General features: G+C 35.6%; 1 protein-coding gene across 2 annotated transcripts; it reads right to left on the reverse strand.

The window, feature by feature from the left end:
• Positions 1–433: 433 nt before the first annotated feature.
• Positions 434–14992, reverse strand: LOC110647169 (regulatory-associated protein of TOR 1). 2 transcript variants are annotated; one of them, XM_058144198.1, is made up of 23 exons: positions 14227–14992; positions 11876–11978; positions 11378–11460; positions 11137–11295; positions 10923–11039; positions 10620–10777; positions 8260–8414; positions 8018–8162; positions 7833–7911; positions 7612–7713; positions 7134–7217; positions 6911–7021; positions 6000–6353; positions 5713–5902; positions 4126–4746; positions 3602–3931; positions 3368–3491; positions 2926–3050; positions 2683–2828; positions 2477–2578; positions 1855–1940; positions 1315–1396; positions 434–1216 (listed from the first exon to the last, which is right to left on the reverse strand). In XM_058144198.1, the coding sequence occupies exons 1-23, from the start codon at positions 14524–14526 to the stop codon at positions 878–880; spliced, it is 4095 nt and encodes a 1364-aa protein (XP_058000181.1). In that variant the 5' UTR covers positions 14527–14992; the 3' UTR covers positions 434–877. The 2 variants fall into 2 exon arrangements, with proteins under 2 accessions (XP_058000181.1, XP_058000180.1); XM_058144197.1 differs by having other exon boundaries at positions 10923–11042.
• Between the last annotated feature and the right edge of the window lie 1107 nt (positions 14993–16099).

A 16099-nucleotide genomic window follows, 5' to 3' on the forward strand; every position in this document is an offset into this window, starting at 1 on the left:
ATTTCATTCCGTTTACCATTTTATCAAATTACCTCAAAATAAAATAAAAATTTACAAATTCCATACCGTATACACGCACATACCCTTCGATGGCATATCAAACATTCTCAACGCTTGACTTGCTTAAGGCGATAATTTAAATGCAAGCCGATTATGTGTATATCTAAATTTAATTTAATTAACCTCCCAATGAATCTTAAATCCGTGACAAATTTTGCTTTTCGATGTTTGCCAACCCTAGTGCTGTAACCTACTACTTAATACCTCTTTATGAAAATATTGGCCAAATGACAAGCTCATTGGACGTCCTCATTTCTCACAGCTAAGAATTTAATTACAAGCTGCTAGAAGGTTAACAGAGGCCCGCAACCTAGGCATCTTTTTTTTTTTCGGTGGGGAGGTGGGGGAAAGGCTACTCAAAACACGAGGAATATTTAGCATGTTGAATTCCCCGCAATTGACGGGGTATCCATATCAACATCTGTCTGCAATGCTTAAATTATGATTTTACAAGGCACATAGGGACGGATAGATCAACAAACACACGAAAAAGGGAAAGATACAAAAGAGAGAAGAAGCTATTTACACACATTTACCCATATAACAATTATTTGGCGAAGCCTCCACTGGCCCACCCATAAATATGCAGGATTTCTTCCCATCTTGATTGACCCTCTAAACTGGAGGCTAATGAATATGTAGCATACAATTTCGAGCCAAACCCATGTTCCAGCCAGAGGCAGGATTGGCTCAATGGAGTGTCACATCTCATGAGCAAATTGCACTCGGAAAACTCCATTGACGACCATAACAAGTCCATTCCTTGTGCTGCTCATCAACAAGGTGACTCCATCAAACACCAGTAATGAATGAGCACTCATCTTGCTTGAGCATTGTCATCAGCATATATTGAAACACAAGCCTCTGCAGATCCAGCAGCAAGCAGTACTTGGCATGGATGGAAGGCGAGACAGCTTACAGGACCAATCTTCTGGGCCATGAAAGTCGAGTAATACCGAATTGTGCCAAGTAAATCACCCTCCAGGCTGAATACTTTAATCATTTGTTTTGCTGAGCCACTGGCAATGATAGGGGCATGTCTATGAACAGCTAAAGCAGTGAGCGAGCCCCTGTGAGCATTAATCGTGAGGTATGTATCCCTGGGATTCCGGATATCCAGAAACTCAATGTCACCAGCCTGAGATGCACTGACAAGCTGAAAGACAAATTAAAAAAAAAAAAAAAAAAAAGTCAAGGTAAGATTCAAATACAATGAGCTATCCGAACATCCTGTATCACAATTGATCTTCTGACCTTCCCAGGATCAAGACCAGGTTGAAAGCCAATCCCCACAACTCTTTCTACTTTCGCATGTGGCCGTTTAGTACAAACAAGCCTAGGAATTAAAAAGGACATTAAAATGTTAAACAGAAAAATAAAAGAGAACAAAAAAAAAAAGAAAGAGAGCAGCAATGCGCCTAATAAGCAGGGGCAGAACTTGAAATTCAGCTTCTCTCTTTTTTTTTTTTTTTTTTTGGGGGGGGGGGGGGGGGGTAAATAGTGAAAGGAAACAAAATGAAATTTTGTTAAAAATATAGGGATTAAAATAAAAAAAAAATTATGGGTAAAATTTTAATTTTAAAAAAATTTGGTGGGTGGGGGGGGGGGCACAGGCGTGCGCTGCCAACAAGTCTCAAACAAGTCAAAGATAGGCTATTCAATCAAGTCATCACTACTCATAAAAAATCCAGAAAACAACCTAAGTGATTTTTTTTATCTTAAAAATGGAAACGTGGCAGAATGTACAACAGTAGAAGTTTGGTAAATCATCAGCACATTATGTGAATTGCTTACTTTTCGGGTGTCCGCACATCATAGAGTCTCACAGAACCATCCACAAAACCTGCCGCAAATTGACCCCCATGGACTTGAGAAGCAGACTACAGACCAATGTAAAAAGGCCTCATTAATAAAATGCATAAATTACAATTGATAACAGGGGATACAAGAAAAAAAGGAGTTGAAAAATCCTTCTAAAATAAACATGTTCCAGAAAATCTTCCATAATAAAAATCTGAAAGACACCTCGTTTGTAGCAATATTGGCCACAGAACAAGAGAATAAAGGTGTCTGCCCAAGCCCAACAAGTCAATACACTCTATCAGCATCAGCTTTGGTACAAGCATGTAAATTGAACTCTCTTGACAAATCATATATATCATAGAAACAATGGCAAAAACCAAGCATACAAGATATACACAAGAAGCCAATATTCGGTAGAATGGCTAAAAACTGAAACAAGCACCTGCAAAGAATCATGCATTCATCCACAAAAAGCTCAATATACATAAAGCATCTTGAAAAACAAGCCTCATCTTATCATATTTCCCACCGTCCGACAAATTCTGGTTGTATCAAGATATTTTGAACACAGAATATTGACATTAACTTTGAAATGCCAAGCACGACAACTCACCAATGCTGAGATGCTGCAATCTGTTGAGGATGGAATAGAATTAAGCGATTGCTCTTTATCTAGGTCCCAAAGCATTATGGAAGATATCTCACCAGAAGCATACTGAAATGATGCAATACCAGAAAAATGCATCACAGCACCCTAAAACACCAATATATAAACATAAAAAAGCCTACAAATAGTATTATCTTAAACTAAGCATGTACCAGATATCCAGATTGCTGTTGCCAATCTATGACAGCATTTAAACTCCGTACACCAGGTTTATGACCCTGGATTGAAGAAAATGCAGTAACAAGTTTTTGTTTACCCTTGAGTATATAATCTTTCCAAATCCGAATATTTCCATCACCTAAATCAAATAGGTAAAGCAAAGGATTGATTTGAAAAATCTAACAATCTAATAAACCAATCTCAAAACCTAGAAACTAACTATTATGAAGTATTACATGAAGCAACAAGAAGCAAACTGTCATCAAGCTCATTTACAAGGCAGAGTTTAGAAATTCCTTTGTCAGGAAACTCATGATTATCAAATCCATTGAGAAGGGCTGCATCCTCATAATTCCATACCCTGAGAAGCAAAAAGTAATTAAGGCTAAATCAATTATGAATCCCTTAAACTTTTGGGTTCTTACCAGATGGCAGATGCCCAAGGCAACATGCAGAAAACATTACAAAAATTAACATGTCAGAAGTTTGGGGAAAAAAAAATTAGAAAACCAGTGTCTCAATGGGGATCATTATCAGATAACAATCGCTACCAAACTATCAAATGGCACTATGCAATATTTTATTTCTGTGGTCAATTGGCCATATAAAGAATGGCAAAACAACTATCACCAGGTCAAAAGAAGAGCACAAGAAGTTAATGATTTAAAATTGTGATACCTTATCCGCTCATTTTCATCAGCAGCAATGACAATAGGAGAGAAAGGTTGCAACAAGGCTGCCTTTGTTCCTGTTTCAAACTTTGTGTCCCAACCAGCAATTTGATTATCTAACCTGCTAACAGCTAGCCAAGAAAAAGAAATAAATAAATAAATGTAATCAGTACATGCCAAAATTTAGTAAAAAAAATTCAACAAAAAAATTATTAGAAGCAACTTAAACAAAGGGACTCACATGAGTGTTGACACTTGGCAATGTGCTCCAGTGCAAACTTTTCCCTTTCTTCTCTTCTAACCAACATTTCTTCAGTATCATCTGCTGTATTAAGAAGAGGCTTTGAGAAGTGACCACAGCTCCAATTATAAATAATTGATTGCGGAAGTAAACTGCGCTCTGAACCCCCAGAAGATCCAGCAGAACCTAAAAGAGGATCAGCTAATCCAGAATCTGGAGAATTCATTAGGTGAGGCCTGAACTCTAAAGAACAAACTCTGCGCATTCCTGTTAAGTAACTTGGTCGAGGAGGACTGACAGGAGGAGTTCTGAATGTTAAAGGCAGATGACCTGGCATCAACAGCACAAATTAAAAAGCAAAGCCGATGATATTAAAAGAAGCGCAAATAAAATAAACAAATAAGAAAGGTAACAAGCATCATTTTGAAGGCGAAACACGACTGAAATAATATTAAGTATAAAAGTAACACCAAAATTTTCTAAACAGATATTCAATATAACAAACATGGAAATTTTTTATCTACCTGCATTCATGTCAAACCATGATGATGAACGAGCTAATCCTGCAAGACTTGGAGTTGGAGATGAAGCTGTATGTTCAGCAGGCCGACCACTACCACCAGTAGAGTTGACAGTTTTTGTCACCACTTGTTCAATTCCAATAATGGACAGTACCCGCCGACCAAGACTTGCAATGCGTGGAGAGGGATCCTTAGCCAGTGTACAGATAGCCAGTACACACTGTGAATACATTGCATTATCCAATGGTTTTGGTCTCGAATGGTGGACAACCCCATTGCTGACAACATCATTCAACATTCCCGGATCAGAATGTTGAGACGAATCATCAGATAAAGGCGATCCTTGCATAATTCCAGATGTGGTAAGAGGACTACTAGTAGAGACCCTCCTATCTCGAACCACCGATTGATTGTCATTTCCAACTCTCGTTAAAGGACCAATTTGAGATGAAAGAATACTTGCATGCGACATATACTGGTTTGCATTAGTACATCCACTACCTGTAACTTTTATATGGGCCAACGAAGGTAATGAATTCAGTACAGAATTTGACTGGGGTTTCCAATATGCAGCAGCAATTGACTTGAGGTGCTGCTTATGGCCAAATGCAAAGCGTGCTAAAGCTGTCAGGATACAATGAAAATTAAACTTGAATGAGATTCAAAGTTGAAATTATAATCAAATTACACCTCAGAGACAGGGAAAAGGTTCCCTCACAGCACCCAACAACAACCCTCTCCTTGTCCTGATTCAGTTTGAGTTTAAGTAACAAAGCAAACTTGGAGGGACACAGAGAGAGAGACAGAGAGAGAGGGAGGGAGAGGGAGTGCTAAAAGATTACGTTTCCAGAAAAACATAGGTACTGGAAAATACAAGGCAGCTCTAATTTAATATGGCTTTATGCGTCCATAAAATTATAAAAACACAAATCATTTGGTGATATTTTCAGAAACAATAACCATTAATCTTTTAACTCAACTCAATTCAACTAAGCCTTTATCCCAAAAATTTGGGGTCGGCTAACCATTAATCTTTTACCATAGACAAAACTAATATTCCCTCCATCCCATAAAGATAGGCTAATTTTTCTTTTTCAACTGTCCCAAATTATAGGCCACTTTATTTTTTCAAACAGTAGTTTATTTATTAGTTCACTAATATGCCCCTATTTAATATGCATTGAAAAAATAAAATCCATTAGTTCCAAGAATAATTTAATAGCATGGACTATTTAATTTTTAATGGAGCAATATCAATGAATGGTATAATAGGAAATGACTAAACAAAATTTATTGCTTTAACTATATTAACTACATTTTCTTAAACTATGTCAAAATAGAAATACACGTATCTTCATGGAACAGAGCAAGTATAAAATAGTTAAATCTTTTACCACATGGTGATAAGAAGAGTCACGTTATCCTGTTAGGTTATTTGGATCTTTTCACAGTTAATCTTTTATCATAGAAAAAAACAATTAGTAAAAATATGCAGAGAGAAATAACACACAACTACAACAAAAAACAGAAAACCAGGAAGAGATTCTGGATCCAAGCACAAGAAGCATAAATTTTGATAACATTCCACACCTACAGCAACCTCTGCCCTGACAAGTGGGCTTCCATCTGAAACAACACTGAGTAGGTTTCGAACAATGCTGATCTCAGCTCTAAATTTTTCGTCATCATAGCATTCATCATCACCTGCAACACCATCTCGGCATGCATCACCTCCAACATCAAGCAAGGTTCCCAATGCAAAGACAGCAGAAGCCCTAACCTGGAATAAAATGAGTTCTATAATTAAGAAGTGATATAACTATGTGATCAGAAATATCATCTCTAGTGTGGCAACATAATTGCGAAAAAGGTAAAACCTCAGGTTGGGGCTCTGAGAGCAGAGGAGCATATATAGCAGGTGCATCTGCCTGCAAACCCATAATTTGAGCCTCAGTGAAATCCTCCCACAACTTTCCTAAACACAGGCAAAGCCACTGAAGAAATAGAGGCTCAGATTGACCGTTATTCGGCATTGAACCCTGAAGGTGCTTCAAGCACACAAGAACCACACCAGCTTCAGTACAAGCCTCTTGACCCCTTCTGTGCCCATCAACAATAACAGCCAAAACAAATGCAGCCATTGCTCGCTGTTCGGGATATGCTTCCATGCTATCCAGAAACCTGATAAAATATGCATGTCCCCCATCCTTAACAAGATCAACTTGGCATGACTGTGAATCAGAGGATGGACATTCATAAGTATTATTATAGAGGTGGTTATATGATAAACATATATAACTACAGTTGCAACAAATTTAGCATCAACATACACACAATTGCCAACATTTACACAAAACTTGCTAGACAAGTAGATAATAATAACCATGGTGATAAACATTACAAAGTCATCATCTTCCACCTGAACCCTCCCTCTCCTACAGACACAAAATCACCATTGTGCTTCTTGGTTGCCAGGCACACAAGTTACCTTCATCTTAATTTACTTGTTATTTTGTCAACAGTCAAAAATTTTCTCGCTAATTCACAGGAAACACAAGCTTGTGCAAATCTTTATGCTCTTAAGAGGTTACGCAGATCTTGCATCCCTGAAATTCTAGTCAGGTTGTTTGTTGATTGAAAGAGAGAAAACCAAAAACTTGGGTAAAACCACACTTTGCAACAAGATTAATAACTAAAAGGTAGAATAGCACGAGGACGACAAGTTAACAAAATACATGCACTCAGAAAAAAACACATCAAATATGGTTAAAATCACTTTGTTATGTACCTTGTCAAGTGCCAGGATTTTTGTCCATATGAATACGAGAATTTGCCTTAGTTCTGGTGTTGTTGTTTGCAACAGCTTCAAAACATATGGAAATATTCCAACAGATAATGCCTAAACATCCCAAAGCAAATTGATTACAAATTGTGATGTCACAAACCACAAATAAGAAGCTTTCACTTCAGCAAAAGGAAAAAGTAATGACATAGATAAGATAAACAGGCACCAGATCTACAGCCCAGGATCCCATATCGAGAAATCTCCCAAGAAGCACCAGTGCTTTAAACCGATGGCTTTGACTAAGTAGAACCTGTAATGTTAATTAGTGTTAACAGGATTAAAAACAAAAAGGAAATGCCCACAAACAGAAGAGTAGATTTTACAGGCAAAGATATAGATTCAATTAAAAACCATTTAACAGCACCCTTAGCTAGTAATTGCTTACGATTCTGTGTGTGTGGGGTGTGTGTGTGTGTGTGTGTGTGTGTGTGTGTGTGTGTGATGAGAGAGAGAGAGAGAGAGAGAGAGATAAAGAGAGCGAGAGAGTGGGAGCTTCACTGAAATGCACATTCTTCACAAAAATAAAATAAAATAAAATAAAAAGATATGACAGTACTTCAAGGAAATGTGGAATCACCGCGGCATACAAAGGACAACTAGATGACAGGAGACAGACAATAACATGGACAAGAAAAGTAACACACCTGGAGAACAATAGGCAACTGCTCTGGTGGCTTCTTATCTTCAGATCCATGATCCAACCAAACCTCAAAAGCCATCAGCTGCTCAGTGAAAAAAGGACTTGGCTGACACAAAACAAGCACACATTACACACAAAATAAAAGGTTATAAGCTAAGGGTATGGAATCATCATTGTTCCAAAATCCAGATGCTTGCAAAAATTAAGTCAAAATCTATTACAGACCTGGAACTCGGCATTAGGATCCTCAACCAACAATGGAAGCTGAGATAGGCAAATTTCAGCAGCCATATCCCATGCATCCCTGCAGAGAACATAAATAATATAGTGAAATGAATTTCCAAACACAACAGAATAGTAGGCATTTATTAACATTGCAAAATTTGCTCAACCAATGTCTTTTCTACTACCACATATGATGCTGATGAGTTGGCGGCAACATTGGGAGAGAAACTGGAGAACAATTTGCAGAACGCATAATCCTCTCAGCCAGTAAAAAATTTCTGAACAAACTGGCAACTAACAAATCTTGTCTGAACAGTCTCTGGAAAAGATCTGCAAAAGAAAGCCAAGTGATAATGCATCACCAAAATGATAAAAGAAATTACCAACTCAAAGAAAGAGTTGAAAACCAAAACAGCCTAGTTTGTACCATGAGGGAGAACATTCCAAGCAATCGTGTCTGTCACTGCTGTAAAGATCCAATTCAATTCTCCAAGCAGTGTTTTACGGTCATTTTGTCGACCAGGAATTTTATCTATTAGTGAATGGTCAAGGGACTCATGTAATAATGAACGTTTGCAGAACCTGGGAAATACAGAACAAATAACCAAAAAATTAGCAAGCATGACAAATGGATTGATTACCAATTAAAATAACTCAGAAAAGATAACCATATAAGAAAAACATACATTATCAAGGCAAATCAATATGGTAAAACCCAATAAAGCAAGCAGCAGCAAAAAGAATACAGGAAATCATAGGAAGGACATAGACATAACATGCGTTCACCTAATCAGCTCATAAACAGCAGAACAAGCAGCAAGAGATAAATTATGCAACGCATCCCATATCAGTTATACCCAAATGGATGGCTAAATCCAGAAGATTCAACATGTTATGGTAAAGAAAGCAAGAATACTTTTACATGTAAACTTACAGTTGCAATGTTCACATCATCTGACAACAACAAACTCAGCAACTCCAAGAAACTATGTGTGAATCTGTTTATAGGCAACAACAATGCAAGGAGAGAATAACTTCTCCTGAAATAATGTGCTTGCTTTTTTTTTTTTTAACCAACAGATGGATGGTTAAGAGTTGCAATAATTTATTCCTTAAATGAGCAAAATTCTCAGGCATAAAATTAGGGATCTACTAAGCAAATTTAAGCATATCAAAGGAGCAAAAACACCTCATTCTTTTGTCCCAGCATAACTACAAACATAAATTCCTCATGCTTGAAGGAGGAAAAGGCAACCCTCCTGCCGATTTTCAAAGAAGACATTATAACATAGTCCTCAAATAGGCATGACAAATGCATTAAGGAGAATCAACCATCAAACTTTTACTGAAGGGGAATACTAATGGTCACCACACTATTAAATGTCTTCTACTCTTGATAGTAGAATATCAAGGCATTCAAGAAAAAGGAACAAATGAAATCAACCAAATGCCTAAAGTGTTAGAAGGGGAAGCAAGTAGCATAATACAAGGCAAAAGTAGAAGACTGTAACGCATCATGTGTATGGCCTAATTAGGCTGAACAGAAGTTCAAGATCAGGATACACACACAATCTTTAGAGAAAAACAAGGGGGAAAGGAAAAAAGAAAGAAAGAAAACAATAATGGGAGGGCTGTTAGGCAGCCCTTGATACATCCAATGAACCATGTCCCCGCCAAAGCTGACTGAATGATAGAAACATGGGTGGCCTAGCTATTACAAATTCATAGTTTACATTTAATACCAACATTACAGCAAGTTTAAAACCAAGTTGACAGACCAAATTAATTGGCATCCACTAAGCATAGTTCACACTCCATTCCCTCAAAAGTTTAAATCACAAAACAAACACCTTATTAGTAAATTAACATAGATTTCCGCTTTGAGTTTTCAATACATTCAATGGCAGTAAAGTACAAAATATTTGCTTGATGTAGCGTTCCAAGAGACAAAATGCCTAAAATCCATCAGAAGTACAATAAAACAAAATAAGATAAGGGCTATTGGAAAACCAGTGTCCCAGGCTTCGAATTTCTATCCTTTTCCCAATCAATCATGTATCAGTTAAGGGCGATCATATCATTTAATTTTATCCCATTGTACGCAATTATTATTACAATTACCCAAGAATTCCACAATCAAAGTGCTAATGTGGAAAAATAAGTTTCAACAGTTTCCAGAACTCACAGAGCGCAACAAAGGTGATTGCACATTACAGCTAAATCTTATCAATGACATTTGAACCAAATAGGACAAAGAGAATTTATTTAGCCAACCCAACTGAATTGAATAAGATTTGTTTGACCACATCTCATCTTCCATCCATAGAACCAATGCCAGATGAAAGACAATTTTCCCAATACACATTAATGAGTTAGCAAGAAGCCGATGCTTAGTGTTTAGGCTTATGAAACCAAGCCTAGTAGATAACACATGCTTTGTCAACTAAGAAGCTTCCAAAAGTATGACATGCCAACTAAAGTTCAAAGTTACATTGACCTTACCCAACACACACACAGTATAACAATTACCAACTTGATCATATATTTCAATGATAAGCTAAATAAAACAGTTTAGTTATCTCATAAAAGAGAACATTCCAAGGAATTCAGCAGAAAAAAAAACACATAAACAATATACTGAAATACAAGACCCATGCTACAAGTTATGTCAATAAAGCAACAAAGCAGACAACCATAATGCTCAGGCCAAAAGTAAGAATATGAAGAGAAAAGAAAGGTTGATGTATTTTTTTCAAAACTACGATCAGTCAGAGAGGCAAGTTTCACCATCTCAATGCCATCTTGATAGGTGTAGTGAGGCAAGAAGTAAACACATCAGCAGGAAATTCTACACTCTGAGGAAGAGTCTCATGTGCTTCACAGGCTGCAAGCAAAATACAGTCCTTCACAGATCCAGTAGAACTAGAAGAATTCCAGTCATGAAGCTAGCAAAAGAATAATCCAACAATCACATTAAAAGTCACCAATTAAAAGAATAATCCAATAGAAACAGTATCTTCAAAATTCAACATCACGGTGACCAATGATTACCATGAAAACAGAATTGATGGTAATAACATTGGTAAATACCTCTAAAAATGCATTGACAATCCTCCCAGCAGCAGAGCAGTCAAAAACATAGATTGATGGAGTCCTCAACAAGGAATCAAGATCACTGATTGGCAAAGGCATATACTCTGTATAGCTCTGCTACAATAATAAGCAGAGCAGACAAAGTTTTAGCATGTGAAAAATATTGTTGCACAAAGAAAATTGGATAATTACAAGGGGAAAAATAAAAAACCTTATTGAACATCCAGATTTCGCCATTAGCAGTTGGCTTTGGAACGCCATGTCCATTGTAGTGAAACAGCACTCTCTCAGACTTGGCATATCTTCGAAAATTATTACAAAGTTTCTTAACATCATCGACAGTAGGATCAAGTTCACATTTATAACGAGCCTGCTCATAAAACGACAAGGTATATTGAAAAGGTAAGCCAAAATATTATAAAATAAGAAGTGCATGGTGAACATATCCTCACCTTAGGTTGCCATCTTTCATACTGCTTAATTAAGGTTTTCCCAATTGTATCAAGAGCTTTTTGAGGTGCCATTGAAAATGGATCTGCCCAAGAGGAAGAAGTTAAAACCTCCAAAAAGAGGATTTATTCTACCCATCGAAAAAAGTACTTTCTTCAAAAATGAATGCACTTGTTATTATGCTTAAATTGTTCAACAATGAGAAAAACGAAGAGTATATTAGCTTATAACTTGTTAGACAAAGTAAAAATTGAAGTAAAATTCTTAAATATTCATATTTCCCTCCCTTTTAATAAGTTATGGAAATAAACAAAACCAGTAGAAACAGGATTAAATAGTGCACAGAAATCTCCTAAAACAATTCTAAAAGTTATGCAATTAGCATCTTTACTTAAAAATAAATTTGACTTGGAAACTACAACTAGATGGGGGTAGAGACAGAGAAAAGATGGCAAATATATAAGAAGTCCAAGGAGAGAATCAGCAGTTCAAGGAAGCACCTATCCAGCACTCCATTCTGGCACAAGGTGATATCTTTATGACATCAGGTGGATCAACACTAATGTGTAAACATAAAACTAGAGCTACACATCCTGTCCTCATCTGCACAGAAAGTTCAGAGTTAAACCCAACATCCAAAAATCTAAACATATAATTTACAAGCATGGTGTTTAGGGAAAATAACCAATCAACTATGATGTCTATAAACCAAAATTAGACATGACCACAAAAAAAATATCATGGAAAAGGACAGAGTATTACAATAAACTAAACTCACTGTCCAATCCTTACCAACAAAAGAAAACTTATCCATGGAAAGAAATGAAGTTCCTTTGGTGATGTAAGATAAGTTGAAGCACTGCCATGTGCCACCCAGATTACCACAGCAGCTTCAACTTTTTCTCCCCTTTTATAAAGGTTATTGATGTTTATTTTCTGAATTCCCAAATTAAAGTCATGAATCAAGAGAGAGCTAGCCAATCCCATTAAATATGAAAATTCAAAGCCAGTCAAGACATCAAATATACAATATTACCCTTCCTCCAATCATGCTGTCAAGCTTGAGCTGTCAAATTGTCAGTCAACAACATATTGTCATTGATGCACTACCCTATTCAACAGGAATAACTTTGGGGTAAAAGTTTTGGGAAATTCTATAAGGTTGAGCATCTGAAGGAAAAAAAAGAAAAAAAAAAAAAGGCTTAACACTTTTTGCAAACTGAAATAATCCCCTAACCTCGATCTGTTCCTCAACTTCACAAAACTCACAACTCCCTGATGCTAATTATCTTTTTTCCCCTTCTATTTCTATATTTTTTATTCAACTTCCGGAACTTGACCTCTCATGTATTTAACTTTGTACAAGATCCAACCTAACCAGTACCAAGCTTATATAAAACTAGAAGAATGTTGCAGGTTGATGACCAGCACAAAACATGTCCAAGATGATCAGGGTCCACTAGGAACTTCAGAATAATGGGAATTGTACAAGAAACACAAGTAGTTGGTAGATATCATAAACAATCATTTTTTAATAAAGAAGAAAGCAGATAGAAGAGGGGCAGAGAAATGTGAATACTTGGTATAAGCTTTCGCATGTAAAAAATAGCAGAAAAAGAAATGAGACCGGGATTATTGTTGATAAGAGCCAAAAAGATAAAATTACAAGGGTTAGGATGGTTTACTCATCACCGTTCACTAGTGCTTATAACCCGCATGAAGAGTAGGATGAGAGCATTAGCATAGTTTTTTTTTCAAAACATATGGTTAGCATTTTTAAGAGGTACAATGGGAAAAAGATATTCACCAAAGGATATATAAATGAAAACAAGTGGAAAGGTATAGCAATGATTTCAAAAGGATGCAAGGAGCTCAAGTGTGGGAATGAGGACTGTTTTAGAGCCCTATGTAAGGATTGTAAAACTATACCAAGGGAGGTTCTAACCATTCAAGACAAATAGGTAGTAAAGAAGTTCATTACTATGTTACCCAACTAAAAGATGGTCAAACTTCAGAAAGATGCCATGTGATCTAATCCCTATAAGGATAAAGGATAAAATTTATAAAAATGATATTAGGCTTGGCTATATTCTATGTTAATAAATGTTGAATAGTTAAATGAAATGTTAGGATGGATATGTAAAACACGAGAAATAACTTGATAAGAAATGAGTGCATTCTAGGAAGGTTGATGTGACACAATTTAGGATTAGCTAAAGTCATCTACGCTGATTTAGCTATTCCAACATAGACCTATGAATGAACTAATGCAAAAAAAAAAAAAAAAAGCTTCAAGATGTGAGCTAAAGTCAGAACAAATCAATTCACAATAAATCTCTCAAGTTATAATTTACAGCAAAACGCAACTTCCTGTAAATATGCAGAAGAAATGCCTAGAGTCATAATTGAAATTATTTCAAAAAAGGATAACAGAAGACCCAAACCAAACCTTTCAGGTCGATCATTACAGATCTTTGACAAGTATGATAACATAATTCCTTCACATATCAGCATTATTTTAGACCTTCTGGCCCCAACGATAATCACAGATCGCTAACAGTTTCATACTATAACTCGTATGCCTAATTTCTCAGACTTAGGAATGCTACCAATATCTAAGGACAAAAAAAATCATCAAAACCATTTGACTAAAGCCGCTGCATTTTTCAGCTAGATCACTTGGATTGAAGTAGACCTCATTGGAATAACTTTATATTATACATTTACAATTACAAAATCAACTAACAAACGTAACCCTCCAAAAAGAAACTACAAGCCTAATCTCATCAAACTAACAACAAACTGAAATAAAAACAAAAAGAAGATATATGTAGTGAAATTCATGGCTTACTCTGTCCTTAGGCCGCCATTTGGATACAAGGCCACTGTCAGATGGACCAGTAGGCACGGAAGCTTCAAATGCGTCATGACGAAGCTCACAGAGCACAATAGTCTGGGGCAAATAGGCCATACTTGTTGTGGTGACAGCAGCATTGCCATAACTACTGCTCGCAGTCTCCGAATCTCTCCTCTGCGAGGATGAATCTCCAGCGTCCTCACCATGACTGGAAGCGTAGTCATCGTAGTGATTGGACACCACAGCCACCGAAGTTTGCGAAAACCGAGACGCCATCAAATCCCCCAATGCCATCCAAATCCCCAAAACCCTCAAAAAAACGTAAAAGCCTTTTGCCAAATAAATAATATACACAACAATCAAACCAAAGCAAGCAATCAACGTTGCCCTAATTGATAAACCACGTCAAATGAAATGGACCGTAAATCCAAGGTTTGGAGATGATGTGTGATGCGTTTAGGGATCGAGAGAAAACAGATGATATGTGGGGAAAGAGAGAGGCCCGATACACCATAGCCTAATCAACAAAACCGCTGAACCAGCGGCGCATGGAGATTCGCCTGATAAAGGAGAGAGAATCCAGCTCGTAAGGTGAGAGAAAACCCCGGAAACCCTAGCTTCTGGTGATGATGGGGAGTGGGAGGAGGAGGATGGCGATGATGATGATGGAGGCGCATAGAACACTGGCGGCACAACAAGAAGAGAAAGGAGCGATGAAAATAGGATTTGGCCAATTGAAAGATAGAGGATCAAAGTGTGTGCGCGTGTGGGTTTTTTTTAAAATTTTTTCTCTTTATTCTCTTTTTTTTATTATTTTTTTTATGTTCTCTTTATACAATTAAAATTTTTATGTCATTTTAATTTTACCCGTTCCATTGTTTATATTAAAAATAATTAATAATTAATTTGTTTATTAATTATTTTTAATTTTATATTCTCTTTTCATTAATCAATTAAAATATTTAATTTTAATTAATTTAATTTTAATTATTTATAAATTACATAAAACAGAGTTAATTTTTATAGTTATTTAATTTAAAAGTCAAAATATAAATTAATATATATATTTAATATCTAACACAATGATACAATCAAAAGTTATGACATAATTAAATTGCCTTTAAAAAAACACCTAAGTATATGTAATTCAAAAAATTTACTAGTGAATTTCACATATTATATCAATAGTAAATTTTTATTTTTTACATTATGATAATTTATATTACGTAAATAGTAAATTTAATAATTTTTAAATTAAATATTTATATTAAAACAGTATACTTAGTATATTTATATTTTAATTAATTTTATATAAATTTTACTATAGAAATTATTAAAGTTGTTTTATATAAAATGAAGTTACTATTAATAAAATAAAAATAATAAAAAGTAAGAAAGAAGTGGTGTAATGGTAAAGGCCAGCTGAGCAGACGTACACGCGTACAATGAGGTGTCAATTGAGGATGTAGAGGACACTGGACACAACGTCGCCCCCCAGTACATTTGGATTCATTCTTCTGTCCATCTATGCCTCATTCCCTGCCTTTCCGACCACAGCCTTCTCTCTCTTTTTTTTTTTTTTAAATTCAAAAACTTATTTTATAAAAAAATTGATAGAATTTATTTTTTAAAGAAATAAATTATTTTGAATAAAATTAAATTATATTTAAAAAAATATGATTTAATAAAAATTTTAACCCATTTAATTAAATATTTTATTAAAGCTTAAATATTTTTATCAATAACGTTTATTAAGTTTAAAGTTTAAATTTTATCAATAGTTATTTTCATATATGATTTGTAAATCTCATTATAATTTCTCATTATTAAGAGTGAGGCATTCAATTTAAATCGAACTAAATCAAAT

This window comes from Hevea brasiliensis, chromosome 3, assembly GCF_030052815.1.
Source record: "Hevea brasiliensis isolate MT/VB/25A 57/8 chromosome 3, ASM3005281v1, whole genome shotgun sequence".
NCBI lineage: Eukaryota > Viridiplantae > Streptophyta > Magnoliopsida > Malpighiales > Euphorbiaceae > Hevea > Hevea brasiliensis.